At 38.4% G+C, this 18,929-nt stretch overlaps 1 protein-coding gene across 5 annotated transcripts; it reads right to left on the bottom strand.

The window, feature by feature from the left end:
- Nucleotides 1-1,205: 1,205 nt before the first annotated feature.
- NAA20 (N(alpha)-acetyltransferase 20, NatB catalytic subunit) lies at nucleotides 1,206-18,710 on the bottom strand. Of its 5 annotated transcripts, XM_023761283.1 has the most exons (7): nucleotides 18,554-18,657; nucleotides 12,286-12,310; nucleotides 11,789-11,840; nucleotides 9,363-9,429; nucleotides 8,568-8,703; nucleotides 2,395-2,540; nucleotides 1,206-1,717 (listed from the first exon to the last, which is right to left on the bottom strand). In XM_023761283.1, the coding sequence occupies exons 3-7, from the start codon at nucleotides 11,819-11,821 to the stop codon at nucleotides 1,632-1,634; spliced, it is 468 nt and encodes a 155-aa protein (XP_023617051.1). In that variant the 5' UTR covers nucleotides 11,822-11,840; nucleotides 12,286-12,310; nucleotides 18,554-18,657; the 3' UTR covers nucleotides 1,206-1,631. The 5 variants fall into 5 exon arrangements, with proteins under 5 accessions (XP_023617051.1, XP_006097586.1, XP_006097585.1 ...); XM_006097524.3 differs by lacking the exon at nucleotides 9,363-9,429 and having other exon boundaries at nucleotides 18,554-18,707; XM_006097523.3 differs by lacking the exon at nucleotides 11,789-11,840 and having other exon boundaries at nucleotides 9,363-9,453; nucleotides 18,554-18,705.
- Between the last annotated feature and the right edge of the window lie 219 nt (nucleotides 18,711-18,929).

Below are 18,929 nucleotides of genomic sequence, written 5' to 3'. Positions count from 1 at the left end.
ACGAGGGAGTCATTTCTACCTAGAGTACCAGTAAGTATCTCTCAGTGTCCTACTAAGCTCAATGAAACTTAATAGCACAAGGAGAATAATAATAGCATTTGGATGATACATTGCTCACATTCTCAAGCAAAAAATAACTGCCTTAATTAACTGATCTGAAATTGTTTCCTTTAACTATCTTTTTTTGCTCTGTTGACTGCCCAGGTTATAGAACTATTTATCTCTAAGACTTTTTCACTTATAAGGAGAATTAGCAAATTTATTATCTGCAAATTTATTATTAAGTTTGCAAATATGTTACCCACAGGAATAAAAGCTAGTTAATGTTACTAAATTGTATCTTGAAAATAAGATAGTTTGTGATTTTTTAAGGGCAGAATAAAATAGGACTGTTAGGATAAAAGGCAACTGTTTTCAGTCTCACTGGTTCATTGGACCAGTATCAGCTGTTGGGTATCAGGTTCTGACTATTGAGTAGTGAGGTCTGCCTAGTCAGTGAGGAGTATTTGTGATTTTAATATCCTTTGGCAAAGTGCACAATGTCAAAGGGTGAGATGAAAACAGGCCAAAATGCTAATAAAAGTGACTGATCATAGAGTCTTGCTAAAATTATGTTTATGTTGCATGTATGCATAAGAAAAAAAATCTGATCAATGAAAAGTCAACACTTCCTGGGAAGTACCAGAGTGTAATGCATGAAGGAAAAAGTTATTCTCTAACGGTAGAACATAAAGGATTCATTTCTTGTTCACTCTTTCAACGCTACCAAAGTAAGTCCTTTCAAAAGTAGCAGTTTTTTAGTAATCATTTCTGTGGGATTTTCTTTACTTCTTTTACTCCATGTTTTCAGATATTACAGGTGATGAAAACTACACATGAAAGTATGTTGTTGGTCTATGATCTAGTTACATGGCCTTTAGGATTTAGGTTCTTTTTCCCCTTTAAATAAACCTCAACATCTTTTTATAATTTCAAAGGCATGATTTAAGCAAAATATATATGAGATACGGAAAGGATCTAGAACTAACAGTATGAAAACAGTAACTGGGAAGAATTTATTTTGAAATAAGGAAGCTTAAGTATGCTGGTCAGGAACTGTTTCAAGTATGCATTTAAAAAATGTTTTATATATAAATAAATAAGCATATCCTAAATGATGCTTTCTCAATCTTAATTTAGTTTTATAAACTTCCAAAAAACATTTATAGAGTCAACAGTGCACTTTATTATACATCTTAGATTTAACATTTCATATATGGTTTTAAAGCTTCAATCAATAGTTCAATACAAAATAAAATATATATATATATATATATATGCAGCAGTGGTTCTCAGGCATAGAATTTATGAGGAGATTGGGGCCTTTTTCCCCCTAGCATATAGTGAATATTATGAACTCTGACAGAATGTTTCCATCTGACTTAGCTGCCTTTCTGACTGAATTTTATTACAGTGGACAGCTTCAGTAGGTATGATGTTGCTACCTGGAAACAGTAAAATTTAAAACATTTTCTTGAAGTCTTTAAGATCTAAATGAGCACTTTTCTCTAACAGAACTCTAATGCCATCCAATGAAAATAATATTGTCCATAAAATATCTGGAGCATCAACCTAAGAACCACTGCCCATGGTTATTCAATGTCTTCAGGTCTCACAGGATGAGGTAACGGTATGATGGATTTCTTCTCAGTGTCCCTGGAAAGTGCTTTCCTCATATCTGTTAGGAAACAAAATTTAATTAAAGTACCCAAATTTCAATAATTTTATATTAAATTTAAAGTGTACAGGAAAAGTTCCCACAAGAGGTTTTGCCCCTTATCTCCCCTTTCACCATAATCTAAGGCAGCGGTTCTCAACCTGTGGGTTGCGACCCCTTTGGGGGTTGAACGACCCTTTCACAGGGGTTGTCTAAGACCATTGGAAAACACATATAATTACATATTGTTTTTGTGATTAATCATTATGCTTTAATTATGTTCAATTTGTAACAATGAAATTGGGGGTCATCACAACATGAGGAACTGTATTAAAGGGTCTCGGCATAAGGGAAATGTCTTTATACAAGTGAGACTCAATCACCAGTAACCAGAGGGTAATAACCAAAGCCCAACTGGGATTCAGCTCTTCATACAAATGTTCTTTTGACATACAAATGTTCTTTTGACAGAATCTTAGTAAAGTAACATAGTAAGACAATAACATAGTAACTAGTCATTGGTTAGTTAATATAAGCTAATTAGTGGTAGGTTCCTAAAGGCAGGTTAAAGGAAATTTATATAATAAGTCCAACAAATATGATTCTTTTAAGTTTATTAAAATAATTAGATATTTCAGTCTGTAGAATGAATGTAAATGTTCAGCTTCCTCTTTGGGATTTTGCCAAAGACAGCTTACCATAAGCATCCTCGTCGGGCTCCCCGTTGCTGGCTGAATAGTACTCTATGACCGTCCTGTATACACTGTAGCCCAGCTGCTTGTACATGTTGACTGCAACTTGGTTAGATACTCTTACAAAGAGATCAACAAAAAATCCACCTTTTCTTTTTTTAAAAAGAAAGGAAAATGTTACCATGTGAGAAACCATAGAAAAAAAATAGATACATGTATTTTTAAAAACAATACTTGCTTTTACTTTGACTACTTTTAATAGAATGGCAGTAATAGGACCTTGCAGGTGATTACATCATAAATCAACTTAAAAAAATATATTGCTGAGGATTTATAACAACTGTTTCACTGTATAAAAAGATAACTTTCTGTCTGCATACTAATATTTCAAAACCTATAGTACATATTTTCTTAAAATATAAAATTTAAAACATTTTTTCCACAATTCTGCTAACTGGCTTAAAAAATTACTGTGTGTTTTATGTCATAGTAATTGACATGCCCATTTTACCAGTGAGTCATACAATACTCAAGTCTATTGCTGGCTCGTCGAGGTGCACACTTCTTCAACTTGTTAAATAATATCTGTTTCTCAACTTACTGTGCCCCTTAAACTCCCACAGAAATGGGTAAGACTCCAGTGCCATACTACCAAGGCTTTTTGCATCAGACTTTTTGCTTGAAAATCTTACAGTATAATAGTACCTCAGGGATATTAATTGGCATTTTGGATTACTAACAAGGCTGAATATATTTTTGCTAGCCATTTAGATTTCTGGTTCTGAAGTCTCTATTGGTCTCTGAAACATTTTTCTTTTTCCTCCCCTATGCTATAGTTTGGTATGCTGGATATTCAACATTGTGTAAAGGATGTAACATCTTTTTTCCAATTTGCTATCTTTTTCCAGTTTGTGGCTAGTCTTGTCATTATCTTTATGTATTTTTTGATGAACAAAATTACTTCACTTCAATGAACTTGAATACAGATAGTCCTCGGGTTACGTCAGACTTCATGGTTACATCGCCATCTCCCATTTATTTATTTTAAAAAAAGTCGTCATTTTGACATATGTACATATGTGCTTTATGTTTTTTATTTATTTGCCACAAGTAAAGGTCAGGAATTATCTTTCTTTTAAATTTTTTTTACTGTTTCACTTCATTACTGCTGTGTATGTGTTCCATGTGAGTGACGTAGGTGCTTATGTAGGTGATTTCCGACTTATGGTGAAAATCACATTACGTGGTGCTGTAGGAACCGATCTCCGACTTAGCCCAAGGACTACTGTATATGAACTTTTCCTTTACAGTTGGCATTTTTTATGGCTTGATTCAGAAGTTCTTTTCTACCTTGAACTTAGGGAGACGCTCTCCTGTATTAACTTCAAAGGGCTTGTTAATTTTGCTTTTCACATCTAGGTTTTTAATAAATGTGGAACTGATTTGTATATAGTAAGATGGTAATCTGGGAAAATTTTTTCCCCCATATGGATATCCTATTGTGCCACCACTTTTCACTGAAAAGTGTATCCTTTCATCACTCAAGACAACTGCCTCCTCTGAGGTATGTAAAAATTCATGTATTCCTGGATCTGTTTCTCAAATTCTGTTCCACTGCTCTAGACAACTACACCAGTCCGAACAGTCTCACTCATTACAGCTTTACTCCAGCCCGAACACACGTGAGTCTTACTCATTACAGGTTAATATCTGTGATATCTAAAGGGGCAAATCCACCCATTTTGTTGTTCAGGAATATATTGTCTCTCTTAGGCTCTTAACCATTCCTCTATACCAGTGATTCTCAACCTTCCTAATGCCGCGGCCCTTTAATACAGTTCCTCCTGTTGTGGTGACCCCCAATTTCATTGTTACAAATTGAACATAATTAAAGCATAGTGATTAATCACAAAAACAGTATGTAATTATATATGTGTTTTCCAATGGTTTTAGGCGACCCCTGTGAAGGGGTCACGACCCACAGGTTGAGAACCACTGCACTAAACCTTTAGGAAAAAAATCTAACAAAAGCTGCAAGATCTCTAAAGTTGATAAAACTTTGAGAGACATTAAAGATGATCCATCTAAATAAGTGGTTCCCAGCATGGGGCAATTTGATTTTTAAGGAAGGCAATTCGAGAATGAGTTATTAACACTGAATTTTTTGCATTTTTTATGGTTCTAGGGTCCTCATATACAGTATATAAATATATATTGTGACATTTATGCATTTCAGTTCTCTATTATGTTTTGAAACTTTGCTATTTTTTAATATCACTTCATATTTTTTTAACAATTTCTTAGTGATTTCTTCCTCAGTACTTCAACTGTCCGTTTGTTCTTTTGTTTTTCTTTCATGGATGCAAGTTAATGGCCTTTTAGGCTTCCTCCACATCAATAAGAGTTCACTTTTAATATAATAAGAATTATATGTCACAGAAGGGGCATCAGGATTTTAGAGATGCTTAGGTGGGGTATGGCAAAAAAAAGGTTGGAAACTACTGATCTAAATGCAGAGATAAACCACAGTGCATAAAGGAGTTAATATAGTAAACTGGTAATTGGTTCAAGAGCCCATGTAATTGCAGTAAAAATATCTCAGGTACTTTTTGTGGGATTTACATTGATTCTGAAACATATAGAGCGTTTCAACCTGTGGTTCGCGACCCCTTTGGGGATCGGACGACCCTTTCACAGGGGTCCTCTAAGACCATTGGAAAACACATATATAACTACATATTGTTTTTGTGATTAATCACTATGCTTTAATTATGTTCAATTTGTAACAATGAAATTGGGGGTCACCACAACATGAGGAACTGTATTAAAGGTTCCCGGCATTAGGAAGGTTGAGAACCACTGGGGAAAAGATGTTAGTGTCCCTAAAAGTCAGGTATTGCATGTTTTAAAAATTCTTTGAGCACACCAGTGTGCCATTTTTAACATCAGTATAAAGTTCAGTTGATTTCTATACAAATGGTAAGATTTAGAAAAAGATGCCATTTGCAGTGGCATCAAAATGCACTTGTCAAAAAACAACAGCCAACACAACAATAGCCATCTGGTGTAAATGAATCAAAATCACACTTTTTTTGTCAGATCGGCAAAATTATTTTGGTGTGCCACAGAATTTTAGTAATTAATGTGTGCCACAAAATGAAAAAGGTTGAAAATCACTGGTCTAAACATTTACTTGTAGCTTCTTAATGAGTTTCCTATCTGCCCAATCTTATCTTTGCAAAGTAAGTTTGTTTTTTCCAATCCTCTTATTTTTTCTTGGTTTACTGGTGCTGTCTAGTATTTTCAATATATTACTAAAGAGGGGCTAACTATAGGTGTCTTTATCTTGTCCCAGATTTTAAAAGGAAAGCATGCATCACCACCAATATTTACCACAGGTTTTTCACAGATACTCTTCAGTTTAAGGAAGTTCTCTCCTACTTCCTAGTTTGATCAAGTTTTTAATCATGAATGAATACTGAATTTTATCAATGCATTTTTTGCATTTACTTAAATAATAGTTCTCCTTTCATCTATTACAGTGGTGGAATATACTTACAGATTTTCTAATGTTAAAATAACCTTCCCTTGATATAGCATCCTCTTTAAGATTTTACTGGGATTTCTGCATGTGTAATGAGATTTCCCTCAAATTTCCTTTCTAATTCTTGTCAGATTTTATTATCAAGGTTATCCTAGCCTTAAAAAATAAGTTGAAGAATGTTCCCTCTTTGTGGAAAATTGAACTTACAGTCATTATTTCTTAATTAGAATGGTAAAAATTTTTGCCAGAAAAGCCAGTATTCTATGTGGAAAGATTTTTGGCTGATTGAAATTCTTGAAGTCAGAGGTCAGCTCACAACTTATTTTTTGTTGCTCTCGAACTAAGAATGTTTTTTATAATTTTAAAGGATTGTTACACACACACACAAACACATAGTAGAGACCTTAGGTAGCCCACAACGCCTAAATATTTACTATTTGGCCCAGAAAAAATTTGTTGACCCCTGTTCTATATCCTTAATTTGTCTAATTGGCCTAGTAATTAGAAAGACACACCTCCCATTATGGTGATGATTTGTCTATTTCTCAGTATAGTTTTGCCAAGTGGTGCATTTTTACATTGAATATATCATTGAGTATGTAAATTTTTTTATTACATCTTCCTGATGGACTAAATCTTTTATCAATATGCAATGACTCTTTTTAAGCTGGTAATTATTGAACTATACTGTGACAACTGTTCATTTAAGTATACCAACTGTCTTGATTAGAATTTGTATAATTTTAAAAATTACTTTCAATCTTTCTATATCTAATCTTTACATATATTTCTTGTAAATAGCCCTAACAGTCTCCTTTTTTTCAATTTTATTTTACTTTTCAATTTTATTTCATAACACAACATGAGATCTTAATAAATTGTAAATGTACATTATTGCTGACTACAGGTACAATGCTGTATAGCAGACTCCAGCTTTTTCATCTTGTTTAACTGAAACTTTATGCTGATTATTAACTCCCTACTTCCCCATACGCCCAACCCTTGGCCACCACCATTCCACTCTTTGATTCTATGAATTTATTTTAGATACCTTATGTAAGTGGGATCATACAGTATTTGTCTTTCTGTAACTAGCTTATTTCACTTAGCATAATGTCCTTTTAATTGGACTCATTAATCTATTGACGTTTACTGTTGAAATTAGTGAAAATATTTGATTCACAGCTATCATCTTAATTCATGCTTATTTATTTTGTCATTTTAATTTCCTTTTTCTTTCTTCTTTTAAAATGATTTGTCATTCTGTTTTTTCCCTACTTGTTTTGAAGTTACATACTGTTTCTATTTTTAATGTATACATGTATAGATGTATGGATGGATATTGGTATATACACACATATCCATACAAATAAAGATCACTTAAATCTTAGGTATTCTTAAGGACTAGAGTTCATTTCCTTTTTGGCTAACACCATTTCCTCTCTTCTCTGAATGAGCTCGAGTTCCTCTTGCCACCACTTTGGCTAGGAGCATTATTAAGCCTGGGTTATTTTAAAACTTATATTTATTAATTCCATTAATTAAGTGTAAAGCCTCGAGTGCTTCTCAGTAGCTATTCCCTTTCCTATATACTTTTAAGTATTTAGAGTAAAGGAAAAAATGGCAGCTTGGCAACTGGTTAAACTTTATACACACATCTCATATCTATTCTAGAATGGGCTGGCAGGAGGGGTTTTCTCTTTACTGTATTACTTTAATCTCACTTAATGAGGATGTTTAATATATACAATAGGTCTTTTTTTAAAAGCCATAATGTTGGCAGTTCCCCAAACTGCTCCAGGGCGCCCCAGTGTGCCCAAAACTCAGAGGTGCTGCAGGATATTTCAAATGTTCGAGGAAAACACAGACAAACCTTACATATCAGACACTAACAAACCACTATTTTGATGTAATCGAGAATACAACATTACATCATGTTACATCCCTTTTGATGACTACCTTTATGAGGCTAGATTTTGGGCAGTTCCTATGATTAAAAAAATAAAGTACCACATGAAAACCAATGTGAAACAGGAATGCGGGTGGTTGTATCAATCCATTTCCAGGGTTTGAAAAGGAATACAATACCCAACAAGAGCACACATCTCATTAGTCAATAACCACAATTATTTAACAATGAAATAAAATATTTTTTCTTTCAGTTTACTTTTCTTCTAAATAGCTACTAGGTTGTTAGGCCATAAATACTTATTAATCAGGGCATAACTGCTTAAGACTAAACTGTTTTCCGTTTGGTCAAGGGCACTGTGAAAAAATCATTATGATGCCAAGGGCAATGTTAACAAAGAATATGGGAATATCTCCCATAGTGGCAAGAATAGTGAAAAAAAAACAAACTTTGAGGGCTAGTATTTGATTCCACGAATTACCCAGCTTGTAAGCCTGTGGTAAGTCACTTATTTTGCTTTAATGTTCCTCAGTGGCAAAATAGGGACAATGCCATTCTGAATATGTTACAGAATTGTTGTAAGGTCTACTGGAGGCTAAAAATGAAACTTCTCTAAGTTGTAATGCATTATATTTACTCAGCCTGAAGGGGAAAAGTCTTATAAATGTTCACAGAGAAAAATCAAATGATCAGGGTTCATAAACTATTAGAAAAATAGGACCTCACCTTTCTGAGATTTCCTCTAATAACTCCATAAGTTTAGCAGCCAAACCAAGGCGTCGAAATTCTGGGGCAACAGACAGAGCTGTGACATGCCCATGCCATTCTTCCCTAGCAACTGAGCCTTCTGCTTTACCCATAACTGTCAACAAAAGATGGCATTCATTAATAAACACAGGGGTTTACACATAAATATAGAATTACTGTTTGGTACATTTTTATTATAAAGGAAACTAATGACAAACCTTTAGTTTTTAAATCTTAAAGTCATCTACTTAATGCTTAATAGTGCTTTTATCTGAATTTCACTTATAAATGTCATGCTAAATCTAGTTGTAGAATCGGAATTAGAAAGTTTTTTTTAAAGGAATGATATACTAAAAACATAACTAATTTTGAACACAGAATCAGAATGTGTATTTTTAAAAATATCTATATTTCACATAGGTATATGTGTGGGTATGTGTATATGTATACATAACTGAGACAATCAATAGCTAAGTTTTTGTTAATAATACAATCCTTGTATTATGTACCAAATAAACTATGTAGAAACTTAACATATATATAGTTTGAAAGATCCAAGAAGACTGAGACCCTGTTTGGTTGGTTCACTGCTGTAACAGCTGGACCTAGCACAATGCCTAACGTAGAAGGGATCACTGAGTTTCTAATGGTTAAAAGGAAAGAAATTATAGACATCGTGATTATACTTTCAATTCTTTATCATTCTAAACCAGTTTAAACCCATATTAAAATCTTAACTCCTATCCAAAACAGTACTGGTGGCATTATACTTACTATAGCCCATTAACTCTCCACCAGGTGCCTCTGCAACAATGAAATACTCTGGCCAATGGGCAAGATACTGTAAATAAAAAGGAATCCCATACTAGAGTCTTGTTAAGGAGTGTGAAGAATGACGGGCAGTAACAAGTTCTTCATAAAAGGGATAAAGAAAGTTCCCCTTAATAAGTATGTTGTTGCTTTATCCCCAGCTCTATATATGTATGTTTTCTATAATCATATCATTACAGGAAATATTTAGATTAGCACTAATTTTTTAACAATGTACCTGAACATACCACTTCAAATGTGAATGGAAACCACACCATCCAACAGAAAACTGAACGAGGACTCATTGTATCTAAATCTCTGCATAGCACTTAGCCTCACCGGATATTCTTATTTGTTTACAATCTGTCTCCCCTTAAAACTATGAGTAATGTTTACTCTATCCCTGGCACTTCATACATAGATGCTCAGTATGTTCATTTTTCCATAATTGCACTGGAAAATTAATGACTACTTTAGCTTCAACTAAGAGACTGTGAAAGTAACTTTAAAATGAAGTACTTTGTAGTTTTTTATTTGGTACATTATGAACTGGTGTAAATTTGTACAGTTCATGTGTATCAATTGTGGCAGAGGTATACAGATTTCTATATTTTTGGATGAGAAATTTCTTCTCTATAATAAACTGTTTATTTCTCCTTAATGTCAGCTTGCTGATACAATTCCATGAAGGGACATCATCGATCATATATATATTTTAAGTTCCTGGAAAACATGTTTAGTAAATTCTTCAAACTCTCCTCTGAAGGACAAGCTTTATTTTCAATACTCTTCAAACTTAACCCCTAAAATGACAGGCCAGTCAGTCTTCCTACCATGCAGCCTTAAAACACACCCTAACTGTCTCCTCCAGTGTGCCCACTTATCAACCACTAGGAGTTGGCAGGTTCCTTTCAAATATGGCTTCACGTAGATTATGAGACTTTTACTGTAAATTTTTCAGGTAACTGGAAACCATGTTAAGTTGATATGCATCCTAATACTTCCCTTATTTTATGGTGAAAATTTGTGTCATTCAAAATTCTTCAAAATCCTTTTACTATTTTTAAACGTGGAAAGGTCTTTAATAGGTCATAGTTTTTAAAATATAAATGAAAACTTCAGAGTCCCTGTTTTTGGTTTTTCCACTCAACTCTGTTTTTGATACGTAGCCCATTAAAACTAAAAATAGTAAAACTACCTACCATTCGTTTTTACTGCTGTATAGTGTTCCACTGTGTGAAAAGACAATTTAAATATACGATCTCTTGACAGTGGATGTCTGGGTTGTTTCCACATTCTCAAACTTTTTAAAATACTTTATGAATAGAGATTAATTTATTTAGTCATTTCCTTATCGTTGTGAATGAATGTTATCCCCAATTTTTAATAACAGCAATAAATATTTTTGTAATGACATAACTAAGGGGTTAAAAAACATTTTCTGTAAAGGGCCAGATAGTAAATATTCTAGGCTGTGTGGTCCATATGGTCTCTGTTGCAACTACTCAAACTGTGAAGCCATGGAAAAGACCATATGTAATAGAAAATTACTCAGTATATCTGTGTCCCAGTAAAACTGTTTATAAAAACAGGCAGTGTGCAAACTTCGCTCTTGCACCTTAGTTTGTCATGCCCTGACATAACTGCCTCTGTTGCTTATTATTTTCTGCTTCTAGGAATTGGAATTACTAAGAATTACATTGCCACCCTAGCCGGTTTTGCTCAATGGATAGAGCATCGGCCTGTGGACTGAAGGGTCCCAGGTTTGATTTGGGTCAAGGGCACATGCCAGGATTCAGGGCTCGATCCCCAGTGTGGGGCATGCAGGAGGCAGCCAGTCAATGATTCTCTCTCATCATTGATGTTTCTCTCCCTTCCTCTCTGAAATCAATAAAATAAAATAAATTACATTGCTAAAGTGACTTCCAAAAAATTCTTGCAGTTTATACCATCACTAGCAATTTATGAGAATGTTCCTGTAACCTCACCCTCATCAGCACTGAGTTTTATCTTTTTTTAATTCTAGATATTTTGATAAGTAAAACATCACATTTTATTTTGGTTGTATTTCACGTCTTCTGACTGGTAAGACTGAACTAATATGTTCACTAGCCTCTTATATTGAATTATCAGTTAATATCCCACCCCCCCCCGCCCCCACAATGGACATGGATAACCCAGAAATCCAACTTTGTGTTTTAAGCCACTCGGGATGTGGGGGTTGTCTGTTAGTGCAACATAATCCAGATAGATACTGCTCATTGTTACCCCAAATCCTCTCTTCACTTTAGTAATAAGCCCCAATTTAAAGTAGGCACATTCTGGGACTCTTACAGCTACGTAAGTGAGGCAGGTGCTGATCAACGAGATACAGCGAACAATATTTTTACCTTCCCCTCTGTTGATCCTTCTGCCAGCAACATGGATGTGATGCTGTCTGCTCTGGCAGCCATGGAATAGGAAGGCCAAGGCCACCCTGGGAATGGCAGAGTGGTTCAAGTGCAGAACCTGGTCACTGGTGACTACATGGAACCACCACCTGCCCTAGACTGCTCATCATTTCTAGACTTCATTCAGAACACACAGAAATAACCCATCTTGCTGAACTCACTACTTTCTGTTGTGTACACCCATACTACTGAGGGGAAGCTGGGCAGTGTAGCTGTACTGTTACAGGTTTATGAGGTCACCATATTAGCAACTTGTTAGGCAAGTTTAAGACAAATCTTCTTCCCTGTTTATTTAAATTGCTTACAATGTTGTTTATGATGTTTCCAGATCTAAAGGTTTTAAAGTTTTTCAGTACTAGTCTATTTTTTTCCTTTGTTTCTCTATTTTCCTTTTAGTAAGCCTTCATTTAACTTTTTTTTTTTTTAAAAAAGGATACAGTTTCTGTAAGTGGATCCAAGTTACTGAAAAAAAATGAGAAAAGACAGTAGTAAGCAGTGTTTACAAAACTAGTTTAAATAAGCCCATTAAAACTAAAAATAATATGCACAAGGAAATCAAAACATGCAAAATCCACTTTAAAACCAACTTTAGGGCTCAGGAGGATGGTTTAAATTACCTAATGGCCATACTGCAAAATGACAGTTGCAAAAATGTTATTGTGGTGAGAACTTTTAAGATCTACTCACTGAGCAATTTTTAAGTATGCAATACAGTATCATTAGTTATACTCACCATACTATCCATTATATACCCATGACTTATTTATTTTATAACTGGAAGTTTTGTACCTTTTAACCCATTTCACCCATTTCACATGAATAAATGTTTTTAAAAAACCACAAAAGACCCCAAATAGCCAAAGTAATCCTGTGACAAATTAACAAAGCTGGAAGTATCACACTTTCACACTTTCTGACTTCAAACAATACTATGAAACTATAATAATCAAAATAGTATGGTATGTGCAGAAACATAGATACATAGACCAATGGAAGAGAACTGAGAGCCCAGAAATAGACCCAGACAGACAGACAGACACACACACACACACACACACACACACACGAGGCCGGGTGCACGAAATTCATGCCCTGGGGGGGGGGGGGGACACGCATCCCTCAGCCTGGCCTGCGTCCTCTTGCAGTCCAGGAGCCCTCAGGGATGTCTGACTGCTGTGGAGGTGGAAGAGGCTCCCACCACTGCCGCTGTGCTCGCCAGCCGTGAGCCTGGCTTCTGGCTGAGCGCACTGACCACCAGGGGCAGCTCCTGCATTGAGTGTCTGCCCTCTGGTGGTCAGTGCATGTCATAGTGACTGCTCGTTTTTTCCACCACTGGGCTGAAACCGGCTCTCCCTACATCCCCCAAGGGGTCCTGGATTGCGAGAGGGCACAGGCCAGGCCAAGCGACCCCACCAGTGCACGATTGGGGTTGGGGAAGGATGCAGGAGGTTGGCCAGCTGGGGAGGGATGGTGGGAAGGCTCCAGGCCATGTCCCATCTTGCTCAGTCCCAATCAGCCGGACGCCAGCAGCAAGCTAACCTACTGGTCGGAGCATCTACCCCCGGTGGTCAGTGCACGACATAGCGACTGGTTGACCAGTCGACTGTATGCCCCCTGGTGGTCAGTGCACGTCACAGCAAGTGGCTGAGCAGCCTTAGCATATCATTAGCATATTATGCTTTGATTGGTTGAACAGCTGACTGGATGGCCGGACACTTAGCATATTAGGCTTTTATTATACATACATACACACACACACACACACACACACACACACACACACACGCAACTAATTTTTGACAAAGGAGCCAAGACTATACAATGGAAAAAGAAATGGTGTTGGGAAAACTGAACAGCCATATGCAAAAGAATGAAAGAAACTAAACTACTATCTTATACCATACACAAAATTAATCAAAATGGATTAAAGATTTGAATGTAATACCTGAAATAATAAAATACATAGAAGAATACATAGGCACTAAATTTATGGACATTGGTCTCAGAAATGTTTTTCTGAATTTGATCCCAAATGCAAGTGAAATAAAGCAGAAAGAAATCACCTCACACCTGTAAGAATGCCTATTATAAAAAAGACAAAAAATATATGTTGGATGATATAGAGAAAAGGAAACCCTTGTATACTGTAGGTGGGAAGGTAAATTAGTATAGTTACTATAGAAAACAAAAAAAAAATCCTCAAAAAAACTAAGAATAGAACTATCAAATGATCCAACAATTATTCTTCTGGGTATTTATCCAAAAAATATAAAAATACTTCTGCATTAAGATATATGTGCCTCTACTTTCAATGCAGCATTATTTACAATAGCTAAGACATGAAAACAACCTAAGTATCCACTGATGAATGCTTGGACAAAGGTGATGTGGTATATATGTAAAATGGAATACTATTCATCTTAAAGAAATGAAATACTGCCATTTGTGACAACATAGATGAACTCTTGAGAATATTATGCTAAATGAAGTAAGTCAGAATATCACAGATATAGATAACAGAATGGTGGTTATCAGAAGTGGGATGGGGTGATGGTGAAGTGGATAAAGGGGGTCAAACATGGTTAACAGAAGGAAACTACACTTCAGATGGGGAGCACACCATAGAATACACAGGTGTCAAATGCTGTACACCTGAAAGTTATGTAATCTTATTAACCAATGTTACCCCAATAAATTTTTTTTAAAGTAAAATCAAGTTAAAATGAACACCAAAGCCTAAACGTAGAAAAGAGGTCTTTCACGCATGATCAGTTCCTCTCTTGGTGGGAGGGTGAATAAAAACTGACCACTTTGGTTTTGCTGCTGTGTAGAAAGACCCTTGTTATAAATATGAACACTGCTTATGGGAAAGGGAGAGTAATACCAACTGCCTGTTATGGGCTGACGCTGTGCTCAGCACTTTCTCTGAAAGGTAACAATGAACTTTTTCATTAAAAACCATCAATTAGAAGACAGACATTTATTATACTGATAATAGACTTAATGATCAAATTACTAGAGCAATAAATTTTTAAAAGCCATTTTTCTTGTATTTTTCTGTATGAACTTGCCAATATCATTAACACCGAGAACTGTAAAGTAGGAAGAAAGTGATGTTCAGTTGTGGTGTTACCTGAACTAGCAGTGTGAAGGCAAGTACAATCAGCCAATCTCTAGGGACTAGGATGGTGTTGCTTTGGGAGCATCCACACTTACATTCTTCATATATAATTACATTGCTAAAGATAAATTATTTCACCATTTATTACCAATAGTGCATTTCCCCAGACCTACCATAAAGTTGTGTGATGTATTTGAAAAAAATAAAAGGTCGTGATAAGAATGGCACTGTTTTAACAATTTTACAGATCTTTTTAATGTCTGGCCTAATAGAAGACAGGATTCTCATATCTGTCTGTTATACTTGCTGTTGTAAGATCACACATCTGGAAAACTCCACTATGCACCTGTGAGAGAATGAGTGTGCAAAAGGCAAAAAACCATCTTAGTGTTATCATGAAAATAGCTCTGACCTTGCAGAGCCCCAAAACAATCTTGAGAGGCCCGGGTGCACACCTGGAGAATCACTTGCTCTAACACATTCTCTCCTCTTGCCTCAACTCTCCAACAGGCCACCCCCTCCTGGATCTCAGCTGCTTCCTATTTCACAAAGAAAATACAACAGCAAGAAAAAAGCTTCAGCAAGTTCCCTCCACTGAACTCTTACTCTACTTGTTCTCCTGTGACCATGCTTAGAGTTCTGTTAAGCAGACCCCATTACCTTGCACTTCCAGGGACCCTGCTCCTGCAATTCCCCACTCCCTCTGGAAGAAGTGTACAAACCTACTTCACAATTAGCCATCAGCAGCTCTTGACATAGTCCCCCACTCCCTCCACCTGAAGTGCTTCCCTTGCTCAGCTTCTACGATCCCACCATCAGGTTTTCCTCCCACCGCACTGGGCCACTAGGTCTGCACTCTTAACACTTGATGCCCTAGGGCACCATCCCCGAGCCTCCTTTTTCTATCTACACCCACTCCAGCACTTACATCACTAGCCTCCTGGTTTCAATACCATCTACAGAGTGTTAACCCCCCCAAATTTCTATCTTTAGCCCAAATCTAAACTTGAGACTTGCATGCCCAGCTGCCTACCTGAGTTCTCCACCTGGTATCTCAGTGCACTTGACAGAGAATCCCAAGTCCTATGATGGCCTCTCCAAGATGTAGCCCTTTGCCTGTGACCGCGTCCCCTCACCCTCCCACTCACTCTGCTCCAGCCACACTGGACCCTTCGGTCTGAAAGGTATCTGTGCACTTACTATTCTCTCTGCCTGCAAGTTCCCCGACCCTAACATCCACGTGACTCATCGCCTCTCCCCTAGGTATTTCTCAGTAACACCTTCCCTGACATGCTACCTAAAGTTGAATCCTCACTCGCCTCCTATTTCCCTTTACTGCTCTCATATCTCCTTAGTACTGAACACTAAGTTCTGCATGTATTTTCTTATTTTGTGTTCCCCTCTAAATTCCCTAAAGATAGTATTTTATCCTGTTTCATTCACTAGTATGGTTCCATAAGTAGGTATGCAGATAATTTTCTAAGGATAAACTATTTGTTAATTCTAATGTTTCTACATCCATTGCTTCTTTCCGTTCTTCCTGCAACACCTACTCCTGTGATTCTCAGAGTTCTCAACCCAAGTGCCCTAATCAAAGTGAGAAAGGAGAAAATGGGAAGGAAGAGGAGCTCCTCTAGTGACGTACAATGAAAGGCCATATTAAGCTGAATGAGTCTTTGAAATCTAATGTCTTACTGCACATCTCATGCTTATTTATAACAATGAACTTTTTCATTAAAAACCAATTAGAAGACACTTATTAATAATAGACTTAATGATCAAATTACTTTACTAGAGCAATAAATTTTGTAAAATGGAATACTATTCCTCTTAAAGAAATGAAATACTGCCATTTGTGACAACCTAGATGAACTCTTGAGATTATGCTAAATGAAATAAAAGTCAGAATATCACAGATATAGATAACAGAACGATGGTTATCAGAAGAAAACCATCCCTTCTACTCAACTCATCTTCACATAAAACAGTGTTGTCCCTTCCCAGATTTTCAGTTAAAACTGATTCTCCAAGAGGCGTTGCCTTTACTATTTTTGAAGTTTCAAGACACACTGTCACCTCCCAGGCCTGAACCACCCAAACCCACGCCTTTGTTGAGCTGTCACCTCTGGGCCATTGCCAAGACCTCCTATATGGCTTACCTGCCTGGTATACCTCCTATTCCACACAGCTCGGTGTTGAAGGGCTCCGGCTTCAGAGCAGTGGTTCTCAAACACCCGAGAATTTGCATTTCCAAAACGTTCCCAATGGTCAGGGACCACTCTTTAAGAACCACGGCTGTAGCCAATCTCCTTGGATTAATTAGACTCCTTGTTTGACTCGCTCTCACTGCAAGGCCCTCACACCTGGGACAATTCGCTTGCTCTCAGTCCCTCAGTTTGCTCATACGTAAAATGGGGTAATGAGACCACCTACTCAGAGAACTGTGAGGATTAAATGCTACTGCAGTGCCAGCGCTGGGATCAGCGAGAGCCCCACACAAACTGCCTCCGTTATGCCGCTTCAAACAGAACCTCCTTCCAACAGGATCGAGTGTAAGCCCCTCAACAATGGAGAAGTCCTTTCACCCTTTCTCTCTGGCTACTTAGTTACAGACCCACCACTGCAGGCACAGCACACTCGTCTCCAAGGCAACCCGCCACGCCTCAGCTTTCCCACCTTAACTCCCCCTCCCTTCTCCGGAGCTTCCTTCTTCATTATTATAAACATTCTGTCCACCTTTCAAACGTGGATGGGGGATTAGTAGGTGGAGGGATGGATGAATGTGGGATAAACGGAAGGATGACGGGATGGATGTCTCAAATGGAGCCAATGTAGCAACATGTTCTCTGTAGAATCCTGCTGATGTGCCACACAGGTGTGCGAGGTAAAACTGTCAACTCTTTAAATGTTCACAAATTCAAAAATAACAAAATGTTTTGTTCGGGGGTGGGGGGGTGGGGGGGGGGTATGGTAGCTGCAAGTCACCTATCCTGACAACTCGGACTGAAAGAAACTGCCACACATGGGTCTGCACCAGCATGCCCCGCCCTGGCGCTGCACAGCAGAAGCAAGGTGCCCGGCTGGGGGCGCCGCTCCGGGAACCCGGACAAAACCAAGCCCCGACCCCATTGCGGGGGGAACCGCTGCGGGGCCTGGTCACCTCGTCATTTCATCCTTTAAAGTTACCCGCCTCCACCCGGGGGGCTGCATCAGACACTTCGCTATCAGCTGCTGACCTCGCCGCGACCTCCAGGCCAGGACTTTTGGGGTGTCCAGGACAAGGGGAAGCCGGTCCCAGGCCAGGAGGCAGCAGGGCCGGGCGCCGGCCGTGGGCTCCCAGGCCGCCCCCACCTCCGCCCACCCAGCGCAGCCTGACAGCCACCGGAGGACGCGGGGCGGCGGGATGAAGTTAGAGCGCCTCGGCCAAGGTCAGCAGGGCAGCCCGTGCGGCCGCCCCCGCCCTGGCCTCGGCCCCTGCAGCCCCCCGGGAGGTACCAGCGGCGGCCGGGCGGGGTTGACTCCTCGGACCCCGGCCCGGGGGCGGGGGAGCGCCACCAGGCTCGCCCAGTGCGCATCTCACTCACATGTTGTTGAAGCGGAACAGGTCGTCGCAGGTGAAGGCCCGGAGCGTGGTCATTACGCCGCCGCCGCCGCCGCCGCCAAAGCAGAATCGCCGCGACTTCGCCCGCCCCGCCGGAAATCATCCAGCGAGCTCCCGCCCCGCCGGAAGTCATCCAGCGAACTACCGCCCCTCTGGAAGGCGGAGAACTTCTTCCGGGTCACCAGTTGCTCGGCAACCACGCAGCGACGCAGCTCCCTCTAGCGGCAAGTTAGGAATTGCCAGCCCACCGCTGTAAGGGCAAGAGGCTTATCCTTCAGAAGCTGGAAACCCCTTCATGGGAGCGACTGTAAAAAGTAGATAAAGCCATCACCGAGGAAGGAGACACAAAGCTGCAGGGA

This window comes from Myotis lucifugus, unplaced genomic scaffold, assembly GCF_000147115.1.
Source record: "Myotis lucifugus unplaced genomic scaffold, Myoluc2.0 scaffold_205, whole genome shotgun sequence".
Taxonomy (NCBI): domain Eukaryota; kingdom Metazoa; phylum Chordata; class Mammalia; order Chiroptera; family Vespertilionidae; genus Myotis; species Myotis lucifugus.
The sequence above is the reverse complement of the archived record's forward strand: the minus strand, read 5'-3'. Positions and strand labels throughout refer to the sequence as shown.